This window comes from Mobula birostris, unplaced genomic scaffold (assembly GCF_030028105.1).
Source record: "Mobula birostris isolate sMobBir1 unplaced genomic scaffold, sMobBir1.hap1 scaffold_617, whole genome shotgun sequence".
Classification (NCBI taxonomy): Eukaryota; Metazoa; Chordata; class Chondrichthyes; order Myliobatiformes; family Myliobatidae; genus Mobula; species Mobula birostris.
The window spans coordinates 95051-113261 of NW_027278337.1; the positions used below are offsets into that span (position 1 = coordinate 95051).

General features: G+C 48.4%; 1 protein-coding gene across 1 annotated transcript; it reads left to right on the forward strand.

Moving 5' to 3' along the window:
• The first annotated feature begins 926 nt into the window (after window positions 1-926).
• On the forward strand, window positions 927-12028 carry ssr4 (signal sequence receptor, delta). The gene is made up of 6 exons (XM_072250768.1): window positions 927-1058; window positions 3550-3668; window positions 5152-5226; window positions 9587-9676; window positions 11127-11192; window positions 11869-12028. The coding sequence occupies exons 1-6, from the start codon at window positions 989-991 to the stop codon at window positions 11971-11973; spliced, it is 525 nt and encodes a 174-aa protein (XP_072106869.1). The 5' UTR covers window positions 927-988; the 3' UTR covers window positions 11974-12028.
• The last annotated feature ends 6183 nt before the right edge of the window (window positions 12029-18211 follow it).

Below are 18211 nucleotides of genomic sequence, written 5' to 3' on the forward strand. Positions count from 1 at the left end.
TGGAGCACCAACATAGAGGCTGTGAGAAGGGCCAGAGTTGCCTCTACTTCCTGAGGAGACTGAGACCCTTTGGAGTATGCAGGCCTCTCCCTCACATGTTCTACCAGTCTGTTGTCGCCAGTTCAGTCTTCTGGTGTCACAGTGGCGTGCTGGGGCAATGGCATCAACACGGGTGATGCCAACAGGCTCAATAAGCTGATTGGAAAGACTGGCTCTGTTATAGGAGTCAAACTGGACACACTGGAGGCTGTGGCAGAACAAAGGACCCTACGGAAAATCCTGGCAATTCTGGACAATGTTTCGCACCCTCTGCATGCCACCTTGGCTGAACAGGAGCACTTTTAGTAATAGACTAAGACAACTGCACTGCTCCAAAGAGCGCTGTATGAGTTCATTCTTACCCTCGGCCATTAGGCTCTATAATGAGTCAACCTATCACCGGGAAATTGATGACCCCCTCCTGTTAGACTGTTTGACGTAACTTTATTTTTATTCTTTTAAATTATCTTCCAATATTTGCGCATCTGTGCTACTGTGACACTTTAATTTCCTTCGGGATCAATAAAGTATCTGTCTATCTATGTTTATTATTGTTGTGTGCTTTATCTCATTGTGGGTTTATTTTTGCGCTGCATCGTATCCGGAGTAACGATTATTTCGTTCTCCATTACACTTGTGTACAGGAAATGACATTAAACAATCAGTTTTAAGATCACTGGTAGATGTCGTGAGATTTATTGTTTTGTGGCGGCAGTACATAATAATTAAAACTGTGAATTAGAGTAATAAATTATGTGGGAGCTGGTTGTCACGCATGCGTCAGTCTGATCATCCCAGTCGATAGGAGGCGCTGGAGCTGTCAGCGGGTTCTGCGGTCCGGGTCCTCCCACCCTGCAGCAGCAGTTGACGGGAGGTCCGCTGGCTATCCCATGGTGCCCTTCTCGTCCTTCTTCCCGTGGTGCCACGGGATAAGGACGGACACGGAGCGATGGAGTGGTGGCGGCGACGAGTCTCGGTGTTGGCGGTCCTCGTAGCGGCTGTCGCCTGCCTTTGTGCCGGTGAGCGAGGTCACCTGCAGCTAGGGGTAGGGGGGTGGGAGACCTGGCCCTGGGGTGGGAAGTGCCAAGATCCTACCTTGCCGTCGGCCCCGGCCCTGGCCCTGGCCCTGGGTGACGTGTCCTTAGGGATGGGATCTTGTTGTGCATTCCTATTTGGTTCTGGGAGTTGGGAGGAGGGAGGTGCTGGGTAAATGCAGGTGTAGAGCTTAGCCGGTTGCCCCAAAGAAGCACCGCTGCGATCCTGCCGGTGTTGGTGGTGGTGTGGGTGAGGGGGTGGGGCGCGATGGTGGGGTTTGTGGGATCTTGCTGTGCGGTGGGAACACACCTGAACAGGCGCAGTGGAATTCGGCGTCAATTGGGTCCAGAGATCCCGAGCGTTTACCGTTGTGCTCCTGCTTGTTTTGGAGGGATTTAGGGGGATCATGCTGTGCCTCAGGGTAGGGAAGCCCTTGGACAGGCGCTAATCAAATGCCGGAGTACCAGGCGGTCAACTGAGGTCGGAAGCAGGGGCGGTCACCTGTAATTTGTGGGATCTTGCTGTGTGTAATAAGTCACTTCATTGTGGGGGGGGAGGAGACGGCTGGCGGGGCAGGGATGTTTATTCAGAGGTGGTGCAATTTTCACCTCCCTCCCCTCCCTGCGTGTAAGGGGAAATTGTGGGATCTTTCTGGGTACGGCTTGAATGCCCCTTTGATGGGCTTGAAGTGTTTGGGTAGGGGTGAGGCTGGCACATGGGTGCCCTGCAGATACAGGAGAGCGCCCGGCTGCCAACTGGGCTTGAAGTTAGGGGGCATTTACACCAGTGCATGGTCTGTTCCTGCTTGGGTGCTGAGGGGGTTTGTGGGGTTTTCTTGAGCCCCCCCCACCATTTTGTAAAAATCCTCTCCCCGCACCCCTCCCCCCCCACTCTGCAGGGTTGCCCGGCAGCTACTCCTTGCCAGTGGGTGATCTGCAGGCTAGCGGAGAGGAGGAGCACCTCACATCTTTGGTGGAGATGTAGCTCCACCCCGCCACACAGCATAACAGGGCAACCAAAACTATACGCAGTACGCGGAGTGCGGTCTCATATACAGCTGTTGCCATCTTGTACAATGCCTTCCTCATGTCCCCCGAGGGCCAAGCGTTATTGCCACCGGGCACTTAACCTCTGCTGCACTTGCTCCTTCACCACCATTCAGGGTCCCAAACGGTCCTTCCTGGTGTGGCAACACTTCATTTGCAAGTTGCTCGGGGGGTGGTGGGGGGGGCACACACCTGATTCTGGTGCGACCTCCCCTGCATTGGTGGTACCGCTTCGCGGTGCGCCTTAGCTCCGTCTTGCAGAATCTCCCGGTGGCCACCCATTTCCGTTTGAATTCCTGCTCCCATTCCCGTTCTGGCATGTCTGCGCAGGGCCCCAGGGTGAGGCCACTCTCAGGCTGGCTGAGTAGGGTATCAGCGGGATATCTCCACGATCGGATTTATTATCACCAACGTCTATCGTGAAATTTTCAAAGTCTCTCATTCCAAATGGGTAGCCTCCAACCTGACAGCTTGAACATTGATTTCTTTATCCTGCCCCCCCTTTCACTCTTCTTCCCTTTCCCTTTCATCTCACTGGGTGATGGGGTGGAGATGTGCCTCTACCATAGGAGGTGTAAGGCACTAGTGTGCAGGTCACCCTTGGGCAAGGTGTAACACCCACTTCGCCCCCCCCCCAAACAATCAGGGTCACATGAAGATCGAGTTAGAGGGTCATATGAGCAGCTGGTGCAGATCACAAGTCGTGGTTATGCGACCACTGACGCCAGGCAGACAATCCCTGAAGAGTATTGATAATGGCTTGGGGGTCACCCGTCTGGTAAAGACACTGACTGCCCAGAAGGCGGCAACGGGAAAGCACCTCTGTGGAAAAATTTCCCAAAAACAATTACGGACAGCACCGTGACATGGATGTTGATTCCTCTCACCTGTCCACCACCTCCCTCTGGTGCTCTTTCTCCCATGGTCCACTCTCCCCTGTCAGATTCCAGCTCCTTCAGCCTCTTCCACCGATCATCTCCAAGTATCTCACATCGTCCCCTCCCCAACCCCACCCACTCAACTGGTCTCACCTATCACCTACCAACTTGTTCCACTCCAACACCCCTCCTCCCACCTTCTATCCCTTTCCTTTCCAGTCCCAATGAAGGGTCTTAGCTTGAAACATCGACTGTTTATTCCTCACCATAGATGCTGCCTGACCTGCTGAGTCCCTCCAGCATTTTGTGTGTGATGCAGGATCTCTTGTGATTGGGAGTTGGCAGGAAATTAGGGAGAATAAAATGCAATTTATAAACAGGTCAGCATTGACTGTGGGACAAAGGGGCTCTTTCCATGCTGGACAGGCCGACACGGCCCCATAGTGGGGTGTGTGGTCCAACCCGGGGACAGACTCCACTCCTCTGGGCTCTGCATCTGGTTCCACACAGAGTCCCTGTTCTGGTGCTAACGCTGGTCTCCTTGTCCACAGCGGAGACGTGCACTGAGCCCTCGATTGTCCCGTCTTATTACACGACGTCTGATGCGGTCATCTCCTCTGAAACTGTCTTCATCGTCGAAATCTCGCTCACCTGCAAAAATGGTGCACAGGTGGGTACGGGAAAGTGATCAGGGTTCATGGTATGACAGACCCCAGTGCCTTGCTTCCTTCCCACTGCCCTGTGTCTGTCCCCAAACTAATCCCACTGTCCCACTCTCTCCTCACAGCCCAGTTGGACCACAAACTAATCCCACTGTCCCACTGTCTCCCCACAGCCCTGTGTCAGTCCCCAAACTAATCCCACTGTCCCACTCTCTCCCCACAGCGCTGTGTCAGTCCCCAAACTAATTCCACTGTCCCACTCTCTCCCCGCAGCCTTGTGTCAGTCCCCAAACTAATCCCACTGTCCCACTCTCTCCTCACAGCCCAGTTGGACCACAAACTAATCCCACTGTCCCACTGTCTCCCCACAGCCCTGTGTCAGTCCCCAAACTAATCCCACTGTCCCACTCTCTCCCCACAGCGCTGTGTCAGTCCCCAAACTAATTCCACTGTCCCACTCTCTCCCCGCAGCCTTGTGTCAGTCCCCAAACTAATCCCACTGTCCCACTCTCTCCCCACAGCCCAGTCGGACCACAAACTAATCTCACTCTCCCCACAACCCTGTGTCAGTCCCCAAACTGATCCCACTGTCCCACTCTCTACCCACAGCCCAGTCGGACCACAAACTAATCCCACTGTCCCACTCTCTCCTCACAGCCCTGTGTCAGTCCCCAAACTAATCCCACTGCCCCACTCTCTCCCCACAGCCCTGTGTCAGTCCCCAAACTAATCCCACTGTCCCACTCTCTCCCCACAGCCTTGTGTCAGCCCCCAAACTAATCCCACTGTCCCGCTCTCTCCCCACAGCCCTGTGTCAGTCCCCAAACTAATCCCACTGTCCCACTCTCTCCCCACAGCCTTGTGTCAGTCCCCAAACTAATCCCACTGTCCCACTCTCTCCCCACAGCACTGTGTCAGTCGCCAAACTAATCCCACTGTCCCACTCTCACTATGGCCCTGTGTCAGTCCCCAAACTAATCCTGCTGTCCCACTCTCTCCCCACAGCCCCGTGTCAGTTGCTAAACTAATCCCACTGTCCCACTCTCTCCCCACAGCCCTGTGTCAGTCCCCAAACTAATCCCACTGTCCCACTCTCCCTGCAGCCCAGTCAGGCCCCAAACTAATCCTACTCTCCCCGCAGCCCTGTGTCAGTCCCCAAACTAATCCCACTGTCCCACTCTCTCCCTACAGCCCTGTGTCAGTCCCCAAACTAATCCCACTGCCCTACTGTCTCCCCACAGCCCTGTGTCAGTCCCCAAACTAATTCCACTGTCCCAGTCTCTCCCCACAGCCCCTGTGTCAGTCCTCAAACTAATCCCACTGTCCCAGTCTCTCCCCACAGCCCGTGTCAGTCCCCAAACTAATCCCACTGTCCCACTCTCCCCACAGCCCTGTGTCAGTCCCCAAACTCCCTCTGTCCCCTCGTCCCTGACTCCCCCATACGATAGTGTTGCTTTAACTTGCCCCTCTCTCTGTCACTCTGTCCTTCAGAACGTTGCGCTCTACGCAGACGTTGGCGGCAAGCAGTTTCCTGTCACCCGCGGGCAAGACGTGGGACGCTACCAGGTACAGTGGGGTGGTTGGGATGGCCAGTGATTGGGCGGGGGGAGTGGTGAAGGGAGAGAGGATGGGTGCACTGGTCCCCTGACAGAGCCCCTCACCTCCCTGGTGTTTGGTGTTATGTCAGGAACATCATTCCCACGATCCTCATTGAGAAGTTTCAGAACCTGGGCCTCTGTACCTCCCTATGCAATTGCATCCTCAACCTCCTAACTGGAAGGCCACAATCTGTGCGGATCGGTGATAACATCTCCTCCTTGCTGACGATCAACACTGGTGCACCTCAGGGGTGTGTGCTTAGCCCACTGCTCTACTCTCTCTATACTCATGACTGTGTGGCTAGGCATAGCTCAAATGCCATCTACAAATTTGCTATTGATACAACCGTTGTTGGTAGAATCTCAGATGGTGACAAGAGGGCGTACAGGAGTGAGATATGCCAACTAGTGAAGTGGTGTCGCAGCAACAACCTGGCATGCAACATTAGTAAGACGAAGGAGCTGATTGTGGACTTCAGGAAGGGTGAGATGAAGGAACACATACCAATCCTCACAGAGGGATCAGAAGTGGAGAGAGTGAGCAGTTTCAAATTCCTGGGTGTCAAGATCTCTGAGGACCTAAACTGGTCCCAGCATATCGATGCAGCTATAAAGGAGGCAAGACAGCATCTATACTTTATTAGGAGTTTGTAGAGATTTGGCATGTCAACAAATACACTCAATTATGTAGCTCAATTATCTACATAATGGAGCTCGGGTGAATACTGACTGGGTGAAAAGTGGCTGTATTGTTTGAAATGGTGATAGCTAAGAAGTTAATCCTGCAAATGTGGAAAATGGACTCTGTGCCTACGTATGATCTGTGGCTGAGAGAACTGGCAAATACTTTACATTTGGAGAGACTGAGACTATGAGGACAGGGGGGACATCTTTGAAAGGATATGGGGCCCTGTATTGGACTTTCTCACGGGGGGAGGACTGAGGTTTTTTTGTGCGGTGCACCTCTGCTGTGTATGTTTACTTTTGCCTTTATATCTTTCTCTCTTTTGCTGCTCAATATTTAATTTGATTTTGCTATGGTTGTGGTTTATGTGGATGTGCTGTGTTTTTTGTTCATTCGTTTGTTAGTAATAAATAAAAGAATTAAAAACACAAATACACTCAAAACCTGACTGGTATGGGGGGGGGGGGGGAAGGTACCGCACAGGACTGAAAGAAGCTGCAGAAGGTTGTAAATTTAGTCGGCTCCATCTTGGGTACTCGCCTATAAAGTACCCAGGACATCTTCAAGGAGCGGTGTCTCAGAAAGGCAGCGTCCATTATTAAGGACCTCCAGCACCCTTTTCTCACCGTTACCATGAGAAGCCTGGAAGACACACACTCAGCGATTCAGGAACAGCTTCTTCCCCTCTGCCATCCGATTCCTAGATGGACATTGAACCCATGACCACCACCTCACTTTTTTAATATATATATATATCTCTGTTTTTGCATGGTTTTTAATCTATTCAATATACGTACGCTGTTACTTATCTATTATTATTTTTTCTTCTATGTTATATATTGCATTGAACTGCTGCTGCTAAGTTAACAAATTTCATGACACATGTCGGTGATAATAAACCGGATTCTGATTCTGAGGAAGCCGAAATCAGTATGATTTCCTTCAGGCGAGATCTTGCCTGACAAATCTGTTGGAATTCTTTGAGGAAATAACAGGCAGGATAGTCAAAGGAGAGTCAGTAGATGTAGTTTACTTGGATTTTTGGTCTCTTGACAAGATGTTGCACATGAGGCTGCTTAATCAGATAAGGTATTAGTGTAGATGGAGCACTGGCTGATTGGCAAGAGACAGAGTGGGACTAAAGGCGGCTTTTTCTGATTGGCTCCGGTGACCAGTGCTGTGCCTCAGCTGTCAGTGTAGGGACCACTTTTTTCACGTTATACGTCAGTGATTTGGAGGACGTAATTGATGACTTTGTGGCCAAGTTTGCGGGCAATATGAAGGTGGAATGGACAGTGTTGAGGAAGCAGGGAGTCTGCAGAAGGACTTAGACAGATTAGGAGAATGGACAAAGAAGTGGCAGATGGAATACAATGCTCGGAAGTGTGTGGTCATGCACTTTGGAAGAAGGAATAAAGGTGTGGTCTATTTTCTAAACGGAGAATGAATTCAAAAATCCAACTTGCAGAGGGACCTGGGAGTCCTAGTGCAGGATTCCCTAAAGGTTAATTTGCAGGTTGAGTCTGTGGTGAGGAAGGTAAATGCAATGTTAGCATTCATTTCAAGAGGACTAGAATATATAAGTAAGGATGTAATGTTGAAGTTTTATAAGGCAGAAGAAATTTGGATTATTGTTGGCAGATTTGGGCCCCTTAATTTAATAAAAGTTGTTCTGATGTTGGAGAGGGTCCAGCAGGGATTTACAAGAATGATCATGGGAATGAAAGGGTTAACACGAGGACTCTTTGGCCCTGGGCCTGTACTCGCTGGAGTTTAGAAGATTGAGGGCAGGAGGGATCTCATTGAAACCTACCAAATATTGAAAGGCCAAGATAGTGTGGATGAAGAGAGGATGTTTTCTATAGTGGGGGAGGCTAGAAACAGAGGGCACAGCCTCAGAATACGAGGACGTCCCTTTAGAACAGAGATGAGAAGGAATTTCTTTAGCCAGAGGGTGGTGAATCTTTGGACTTTGTTACCACAGATGGCTGTGGATGCCAAGCCATTGTGTATATTTAAAGCAGAGGTTGATTAGTTCTGGATTAGTCGGGGTGTAAACATTTATGGGGAGAAAAAGGCAGGAGAATGGGATTAAGAGGGAAAATAAATCAGCCATGGTGGAATGGTGGAGCAGACTTGATGGGCTGAATGGCTGAATTCTGTTTCTGTGACTAATGGTCATCCCTGGGTCCTAGTGTCCACCAGTGCAGTGCCCCGTCCCCCGTTCCCCGGTCCGGAAAAGGCAAAGAGTCAAGAAAAGTTGAGGTACGATGTTGACAGTCATCCGCAATGAAAATCTCTCAGCATCAGGGGCACAACATTCACAAGAAAAACATAAACATTGATCACACAGTTCTAACATGAAATAAACATCCACAGTGTAACAAAATCAAAATCCACTGTTGTACAAAGTTCAGAAAGTTTATATATGTCACCATATATTGCCCTGAGATTGGTTTCCTTGCGGGCATACTCACTAAATCCAAGACCCACAGTAGAATCAGTAGAACCACCCTCACCTAACAGGGCGGACAAACGACCAATGTACAAAAGACAATAAGTACAAAAGGAAAGAATAATTAATAAAATAAGCAATACGTTTTGAGAACATGAGATGAAGAGTCTGTGAAAATGAGTCTATAGGAAGTTGGATCAGTTCAGTGATGGGGCAAGTGAGTATACTATACTGTTGTTATACTGAGGTAGAGGTTAAGTTTGTGCTGGCTGATTGGAAAACTGAATGGTTGAAGGGAAATCGCTGTTCCTGAACCTGATGGTGTGTGAGGTCAGGCTTCTGTAGCTCCGGCCGAGATGCAGGGAAAAGCCTCTCTTGCAGATCAGATCATTACACAGAGCATTGAGGTAGAACAAGGTAAAACAACACCAGAATGCAGAATAAAGTCTCACAGTCACAGAGAAAGTGCAGTGCAGGTAAACGTAACGAGGTTGATCGGAAGATCACGAGTCCATCTCATTCCCTTCGTTAGTCTTACAACAGCGGGATAGAAGCTGTCCCTCAGCCTAGTGGGACGTTCTTCGTTCTTTCAGGCTTTTAGTGTCTTCTGCGGGATGGGAGGGGGTAGAAGAGAGAATGTCCGGGGAGTGGCGGGTGGGGAGGAATCTTTGATTCTGCTGCTGCTTTACTGGGGCAGAGGGAAGTGTAGACCGAGTCCGTGGAGGGAAAGCTGGTTTCCATGATGAGCTGAGCTGTGTCCACAACTCTCTGCGGTTCCTCGCGGTCTCGGGCAGAGCGGTTGCCGTGCCGAGCCATGCTCTATCCGGAAAGAACGCTTTCTGTGGTGTGTCAGTGTGAGCTGTGACACAGACATGCCGATCTTGAAGGTCAGAGTAAATTCATTATAAAAGCACATCTGTGACGCCATATACTGTACAACCTGAGATTCATTTTCTTGTGGGTAGAATAATAACCATAATAGAACCAATAAAAGACTGCACCAATTTGGGCGCTTAAACAGTGTGCCAAAAAAAACTGAAAATACAAAGAGAAAGAAATAATAGTTTAAAAGATAATATCTCTCACCTCCTGAGTAAGTAGAGGCAGTGATGAGCAATAATAAACCAGTTGCTGGGATTGCATGTCCGTACGCCCTCCCGCTGAGCACCTCCTCCCTCTCTCCCGCAGGTCTCCTGGAGCGCTGAGCACAAGCTGGCCAGGTCCGGAACGTACGAGGTGAAGTTCTTCGACGAGGAGTCCTACAGCGCCCTGAGGAAAGTGAGTGACGTGTGGGGTGGATTTCCACCCCCCTCCTCGTGCGTAACAGGCCGGTGCAAGGCTGAGGGTGTTGTGGAAGTCAAGAGGGAGAGATTAAAAGGGGGTGGTGAATGGTCAATGTGGACTGTTGGCTCTTTTGGGATGAGAGCTGCAACTTAATCTTGCTGGGGAGCATGAACAAAGTTTCGAACGTAAAACAATATATTAGGTTGAAAGGCCAAATAACCGTGCTGTGTCTTTAAATAGTGAGTGAGGTGGACGTCTGAGAGATGAGGGTGCAGTCATTGACCTGACATCGATGGATACCGCTGAACACCCTGTTTGCCCATTTCTGCCCCAGTCCCTGTTCTCAAATCCACGCCCCCGCCATTTCCTAATTCCTCTCTGCATCACCGTCTAATACTGGAATTGCAAGGCATCCGACCGCAAGAGCCTACAAACAACTGTAAGCACTGTTGGGAGGATTATCAGGGATATTTATCAGTACACACCCAAGCATTGTCAGTGATCCCTCCCATCCCTCCAACAATCTCTTTGGCCCCCCTACCATCAGGCAGGAGGTTCCTTAGCATTAGGACAAGGACTGTTAAGCCTGATTCATACTTCTGCGTCAACTCGGCGCTGTAAGTACTGCGTCGCTGCGAACCCTACGCAGAGCCGACGCGGATCCCTACGCCGTAGCCTGACGCACACCTCTCCCAGAATGTAACTACGCGTCGCAGCAACGCAGACCGCAACAGCTGTGATTGGTCCGCTTGGTAGCATCGCATTTCATCCTGCGCTGCAATAGCTTCCCATTGGCCGATTGAAGAGCAGGGAAGGAACTCTGGCTGCAATGCTTCCCATAAAGCTTTACAGACCCCCGAAATTACGGAGGACACATTTCGCCTTTACGAGAAAAGACACTCACTTTAAACTTGTTTACCCTGAGGAAGACTACCATGACTATGAAGCCTTGTGTGGGCAGGTGTGTGCGCATGCGCGACGTGCCCGAATTGCAGAGCGACGCAGACACACCAACACACAAGTATAAATGCTCACAACAAGCGTCGGTCACTTGCGTAGGTTACGGCGTCAAGTTGACACAGAAGTATAAATCAGGCTTTAGGGTGGGAAACAGGTTCTCCCTACAGGCTGTAAGACGACTGAACTCCCTGCCACCTCTCAGGTCTCGTCACATACGAAGTACCAGTAATGTTACTCTGTTCACCTTTTAAACTTGTGATGTAAATGCACTTTGTGCTAAATTTCAATCTTCTGAAGTAGATTTTATTTTGGAATTATTTTATTGTTATTATTTGTTAATTTATTTGTGGTAATATCACTTTGTTATGTGTTTGTGAGTTATACTGCGTCGTGCACCTTGGTCTGGAGGAACATTGTTCTGTTTAGCTGTATACACGGTGAATGACAATAAACTTGAACTCTTTCTCCCCCCGCCCCCAAAAAGGCACAGAGGAACAAAGAGGACTACACTGCCACAAAGCCCCTGTTTGCTGTCAGTGTGGACCACCGAGTAAGTAGCTGTCTGTGTGAGGGGGGCCGGGAGTGGTCTACAGGGGTGCATGGACACCCTTAACCAGGGTCAATCAGTCACACTGATAGTATCGTGCGTTCTCCCAGTGAGCGAGTGGGTTTCCTCAGTCCAAAGACGTACGGGTTGGTAGGTTAGTTGGTCATTGTAAATTGCCCCGTGACTAGGCTAGGGTTAAATCAGGGGTTGCGGGACGGTGTGGTTCAAAAGGCCGGAAATACGTGTTGTGTGTGTATCTCTATAAATACATAGAGATACCCATGTACAGTGGAAATCTTGCATACCATGAAATAGATTGTTATCATGTCAGCACGTTGAGGTTCTACAAGGAAACACAGTAACAGAATGGGGGGAGAATTGGGAGGTTAAATCTGTATAGGCTGTGCGTGTGCTGGGGGGGGGGTGGAAACTGGTTGCCCTGTGTATTCTGGGTTGCAGAAGTAGGGTGTGTGGCGCTGTCCTTGTATGGGATGGGGGTGGGGGGAGAGTGAGCTGTACACGGGCGTGCATTCTAATGCGGTGGTGCAGAGGTTGGGGGGCTGTGTGCAGGTGTGTGAGGGTCTCCGGTTCTGCCAACTCTGATGTCTCTGTGTGGTCTCTCCCCCCCTTCCTCCCCCCCTCCACCCCTTCTCTCTCTGTCTTGTCCACTTCCCTGCAGGGAGCCTGGAGCGGTCCCTGGGTCGCGACAGAGGTGGTTGCTGCTGCCATCGGACTCCTGGTCTACTACCTGGCCTTCAGCGCCAAGAGCAACATCCAGGCTTGAGGAGGGCAGTGGGTCAGAGGAGGGGGATGCCGTGTTCGATTGGGCAAGGGTCTGACGGGGGGTGGGGGGGAGTGACTACTCATCCCCAGGAGCCCGGTGTGCGAACTGGGGAATAAAATAATTTTTGTATACTCTGGTCTGCTCGTTCACTTGAAAATGTAGGGACAGGCCACTCGGCCCATCGGAGTAGTGTTGTAGAACAGATGGACCTATGGGTTGTCGGTACCTAGTTCCGTCAATGTGAGGACACCAGTAGACGGGGAGGTGAAGAGGGCTGGTCAGGGCACTGTGTACAAGAGTTGGGGCGTTATGTTGCAGTTGTACAAGACATCGGTGAGGCTTTGCATAGAGTCACATTGTAATAAGAACAGGCCTTTCAGCCACTCATCTGTGCTGCCAGCTAGGCTAGTTCCATTTGCCCATGTTTGGCTCATATGCTCAAACAACATTTAAAAAAAAACTCCTAGGTGGATTGTTTGATTGTACCCAGCTCAAGCACTTATCTCAGCAGCTCGTATACCCGCCACACTCTGCGTGAAGAAATTGTCCCTCAGGTCCTTTTTGATACCTTTTCTGTTTAGCAATACAGTATGGATCAGGTCTTTTGTGGGTTGAGTCAGTAGTGAGGAAGATGAGTGCAACAAAGTCACCAGAGAGACGCAGCTGGTAGATATAAAAGTTTACTTGGGACGCACAAGCCTTTGGAGTCACGAGAGAGAGAGATGGACTCCCTGACCCAACATTTTTATACTTTAAAGAACAGGACAATTTCTATAGTTGCTTTCACAATGCTTCTCTTGAGTAGTGTACAATTTTTCAAAGCACCTAACGCACCTAAAATGAATGTTAATTATTGTGGTCTGAGTGCAATTGGATGTTGATTGCTTTCATGCATATGCAGACATATATCAGTCCATTGGGTGTTTCCTGGTCTGAAATTTACTATTCGGAGCTGCATTTTAAATTCAATCTACAATCCATATTCAGATGGAAGATTGGTTGCCGTTGAGGTTACTTGCTATATACCCTGACTACAGAATATGCCCTAACACAGTGTTAGCATTCATTTCAAGGAGACAAGAACTATAAAAGGAAGGATGTAATGCTGAGGCAGTATGAGGCACTGGTGAGGCATGACTTGAAGTATTGTGAGCTTTCAGCCCCTTATCTAGGAAAGGATGTGCTGATGTTGGAGAGGGTTCAAAGGAGGTTCACGAGAATGATTCCAGGATTGAAAGCTCAAACGAGAACATCTGCAGATGCTGGAAATCCGAGCAACACACACAAACTGCTGGAGGAACTCAGTTGTGCTAACTCCTACGCTACCACAGCATAGCGTAGGGATCGGGGTAAAAGCATGCATGAAGAGTCAGTCACAGAGCGTGAAAACAGGCCCTTTGGCCCATATCCCTCCTCTCCCATCCTTTTAAATGTTATTCATGTACCTGCCTCAACCACTTCCTCTGGTAGCTTGTTCCACATACGGCCCACCCGCTGGCATAAGAAGTTGTCCCTCAGGTCCCCTTTAAAACTCTGTGCTGAACAGCTGAGTGTGAGCTCCTGTACCAATCAGAGGAACCCCTAACCACTTCCTCCAGTAGCTCGCTCCACATATGGACCACCCAGTTGCTCTTCGTTAGTCTCTCCTTCAAACTTTCCCCATCTTATCCTGAAATGTATGGCCTCTAGTCTCAGACACGTCTACCCTGGGAAAAAGACTCAGATTGTTAGAAACCACGATGGGGTCTCCCCCTCTCCTAAAGACCCCCACATCCTTCCTGTAATGGGGGAGCAGAATTTAGCCCATCGAGTCTGCTCTGCCATTCCATCATGGCTGATTTGTGACCCCTCTCAACCCCATTCCCCATGACCTTTGATGCCCCAACTAATCAAGAACCTGTCAACCTCTGTTTCAAATATACAGTACTCAACAACTTGGCATCCGCAGCCATCTGTGACAGTGAATTCCACAGATTTACCACCTTCTGGCTGAAGAAATTCCTTCTCATCTCTGTTTTAAGGGGCTGTTTTTTTCTATTCAGAGGCTGTGCCCTCTGATCCTAGAGTCCCCCATTATAGGAAACATCCTTTGCATGTCCACTCTATTTCGGCTTTTAAATATTCGACACGTTTCAATGAGGTCACCCCTCCGTTCTTCTTAACTCCAGCAAATACAGGCCCAGAGCCATCAGACACTCCTGGTACATTAACCCTTTCATTCCCGGGATCGTTCTCGAGCATCTGGGTTCTCTCCAATGCCAGCACATGCCCTCTTAGATGAGGGGCCCAAAACTGCACAGAATACTCCAGTTTTGGTCCTTATCTAAGAAAGGATGTGCTGATGTCGGAGAGCTGGAAGATTGCCCATCTTTGAAAGAAAGGTATGTTGTCCGCTGTACAATTTCAGCAATGTTCAGAGTTCAAAGTGAATTTATTATGGAAGTACATATATGTCACCATACACAACCCTGAGATCCATTTTCTTGCGGGCATTCACAGTAAATACAGAGAAATGCAATAGAATCAATGAAAAACTACACACAAAGGCAGATGAGCAGCCGATGTGCAAAATACAACAAATTGTGCAAATACAGAAGAAAAAAAAGAAAATAAATAAATAACAGGAGTTGTAGAGTCCTTGAAAGTGAGTCTGTAAGCTGTGGAATCAGTTCAGTGTTGGGGTTGAGTGGGCCAGGAGCATGATGGTTATAGGGCAGGGATTACCAACCTCTTTTATGCCATGAAGCCTTACCATTAACCAAGGGGTCCATGGACCCCAGCTTGAGAAACCCTGCTGTAGGGTAATAACTGTTCTTCATCCTGGTGATGTGGAACCTTAAGGCTCCTGTACCTTAAGTGCAGGTCTTTATGATGGACAATGCTTCCCTGAGACAGCGAGGTCTCCAATTCAAGCTATTGTTCTCATGGATGTACCTCCACAAACAGATCCTCTACGCTCAGCTGAAAGAACCTCAGCGAGCCCCTGGAGGGCAAAGGAGACTCTTCATAAGCATGAAAATCAGCTGGAGAAGAAAAAATCCCAACATTACATTTGAAAACTGGGAGGACATTACACGCAGTAGATTCACCTGGAGGAGATCTGTCCAAGAGCGAGCTGCACGACATGAGAACGACCTCCGTTGTGCCGCAGGGAACAAGTGGCAGCTGTGAAAGGAGGGACTGAATGACCAAAAGACCCAAACACTAACCACAGGCACCACTCTCTGCACCAGAATACGTGGATCACAGATCGACCTCGACAGCCACCCAAGGACCCACCAATAGACAACCCCATCATACTCGACTCAAGGGATCATATTACTTCGCCATATCCAGGGTATAAATTGCCATAAACAATCGCTTTTCCCAGCACCAACACAGTACTTTACAAGTTCTAACAAAATTAAATTTAACATAAATATGCTCAGTGGCCATTTTACCGGGTACAGGAGTGGAAACCGGTGTGGTCTCCTGCTGCTGTAGCCCATCCACTTCAAGGTTTGACATGTTAAATGTTCAGAGATGCTCTTCTGCACACCACTGTTGTAACGTGTGGTTATTTGAGTTACTGTCACCTTCCTGTTGGCTTGAACCAGTCTGGCCATTCTCCTCTGACCTCTCTCATTAACAAGGCATTTCCGCCCACAGAACTGCTACTCACTGGATGTTTTGGGGTTTTTTCTTGTTTTTTTGCACCATTCTCGGTAAACTCTAGAGACGGCTGTGTGTGAAAATCCCAGGAGATCAGCAGTTTCTGGGATACCCAAACAACCCCATCTGGCACCAACAAAAATTCCACCGTCACAGTCACTTAGTTCACATTTCTTCCCCCATTCAGATGTTTGGTCTGAGCAACAACTGAACCTCTTGACCATGTCTGCATGCTTTTATGCATTGCGTTGCTGCCATGTGATCGGCTGATTAGATATTTGCATTAACGAGCAGGTGTACCTAATAAAGTGGCCACTGAGTGTAAGTTAACAAGGTTAAATTAACATGAATATCTTACTTGTACATTTGGAACATAAACATAAAGCCATTTCAAAATTAGGAGTAAGAAATAAAAGAGGTTCTGTAGCCTCTTGTGATCCTGTGCACTAGAGTCAGAGACACTGTTACCGATTTTCGGGTAAGTTCAAGAACTTTATGGGGGGTTATTGAATCTTGAGGTATGGGACTTCAGGCTCCTGTACCTCCTGCCCAATGGTTGTGGGGAAGAAGCTCTTTCAATATTTTTATTGATTTCTTACATAAAATAAGAATACAGAGTACAGAATACAATATATTAGAATCACACTTATAGTCTCAAAACCCCATATTCATGTAAATCAAATTGAATCATAATATTTAAAAATAACAATTTTATTATACAAAAAAAAAGTGGAGAAGAAGCTGTCATTGGATCTTCAGGCGTATGTACCTCCTGCCCAATGGCAGCATCAAGAAGAAAGACATTAGGGTTTTCTGATGATGAATGTCACTCTCCTGAGACATCACCTCCTGTAGGTGTCCCTCGATGGTGGGGAGATCTGTATGTGAGATGGACTGGCTGTGTCCCTCTGCTCTCTGTACCTATATGTTCTCTTGCGACCCTGCACGTTGGAGCTCCCACACTGGGCCGTGATGTAATCAGTCTGAATGTTCTCCACCACCATTTTTAGGAGTTTTTGATCATATGCCAGACCCCCTCAAACTTGTAAAATGTAGATATGCACCCAGTTCAGGATAGATCCTCTGAGACTCATAACTTGAAGCCGTTCACCTTTTCCACCACTGTCCCTCGATGAGAACCAGTCCGTGTTCTCCTGACCTCCCCTTCCTGAAGTCCACAATCGAGTTCCTCGGACTTGCTGACACCGAACGAAAGGCAGTTGTTACAGCACCACTCAGCCAACTGACCTACCTCACTCATCTATGCCTCCTCATTACCATCCACAATAACAAAAGGTCAGAATAAAAGGAAAAGATAACAAGTGTTGGGACCCTTGGTTTTCAAGAGATATTGAGGTCCTGGTTAGGAGGGAAAAGGAGGTGCCTAGCAGGTATAGGCAGGTAAGAACAGGTGAGGTGCTTATGGAATACAAGAAATGCAAGAGAACACTTAAGAAAGAAATCAGGAGAGCTAAAAGAAGGCATTAAGTTTCTCTAGCAGACAAGGTGAAGGAGAATGCCAAGGGATTCTACAAATGTGTTAAGAGCAAAAGAATTGCAAGGGACAAAATTGGTCCTCTGGAAGAGCAGAATGGTAATCCACGTTGGAGCCAAAACAGATGGGGGAGATCTTCAATGCATTCTTGCATCTGTATTTACTCAGGAGACAGATACAGAGTCTATGGAAGCGAGGCAAAGCAGTATCAACTTCATGGACCCTGTACAGGTTACAAAGGAGGAGGTGTTTGCTACCCTGAGACAAATCAAGGTCGATAAATCCCCAGGGCCTGACAGGACCCTACAGGAGGCAAGCGCAGAAATTGCCGAGGTCCTAACAGAGATAGTTAAATCATCCTTAGTAACAGGAGAGCTACCAGTGGACTGAAGGATAACCAGTGTTGTTCCACTGTTTAAAAAAAGGCTCTGAAGAGAAACCAGGAAGTTATAGGCCAGTGAGTCTGCGATCAGTTGTGGGGAAGTTATTGGAAGATATTCTAAGGGACCAAATATGCAAGTACTTGGATACACATGGACTGATTAGAGGTAGTCTGCATGGCTTTGTGCATGGTAGATCATGTCTAACCAATCTTATAGAGATTTTCAAGGAAGTTACCAGGGAAGTGGATGAAGGCAAGGGAGTAGATGTTGTCTACATGGACTTTAGCAAAGCATTTGACAAGGTCCTGCATGGGAGGCTGGTCAAGGAGGTTCAGTTGCTTGACATTCAGGATAAGGTAGTAAATTTTGATTAGACATTGACTTTGTGGGAGAAGCCAGAGAATGGTAGTAGATGGTTGCCTCTCTGACTGGACCCTGTGACTAGTGGTGTGCCACAGGGATCAATGCTGGGTCCTGTGTTGTCTGTCATCTATATCAATGATCTGGATGATAATGTGGTTAACTGGATCTGCAAATTTGTGGATGACACCTAGATTGGGGCTGTAGTCAACAGCGAGAAAGGCTATCAGCGATGCATTGGAGATTTGCGTCAGCTGGAAAAGTTAGCTGAAAAATGGCAGATGGAATTTAAGGCAGAAAATTGCGAGTTTTTGCACTTTGGATCAACCAGGGTAGGTTTTACACAGTG

Coding starts and splice junctions, on each gene's coding strand:
- ssr4 (XM_072250768.1), top strand. CDS start 989: ATGGAGTGGTGGCGGCGACGAGTCTCGGTGTTGGCGGTCCTCGTAGCG. Junction 1,059..3,549: donor TGTCGCCTGCCTTTGTGCCG/GTGAGCGAGGTC, acceptor CCTTGTCCACAG/CGGAGACGTGCACTGAGCCC. Junction 5,227..9,586: donor AAGACGTGGGACGCTACCAG/GTACAGTGGGGT, acceptor TCTCTCCCGCAG/GTCTCCTGGAGCGCTGAGCA.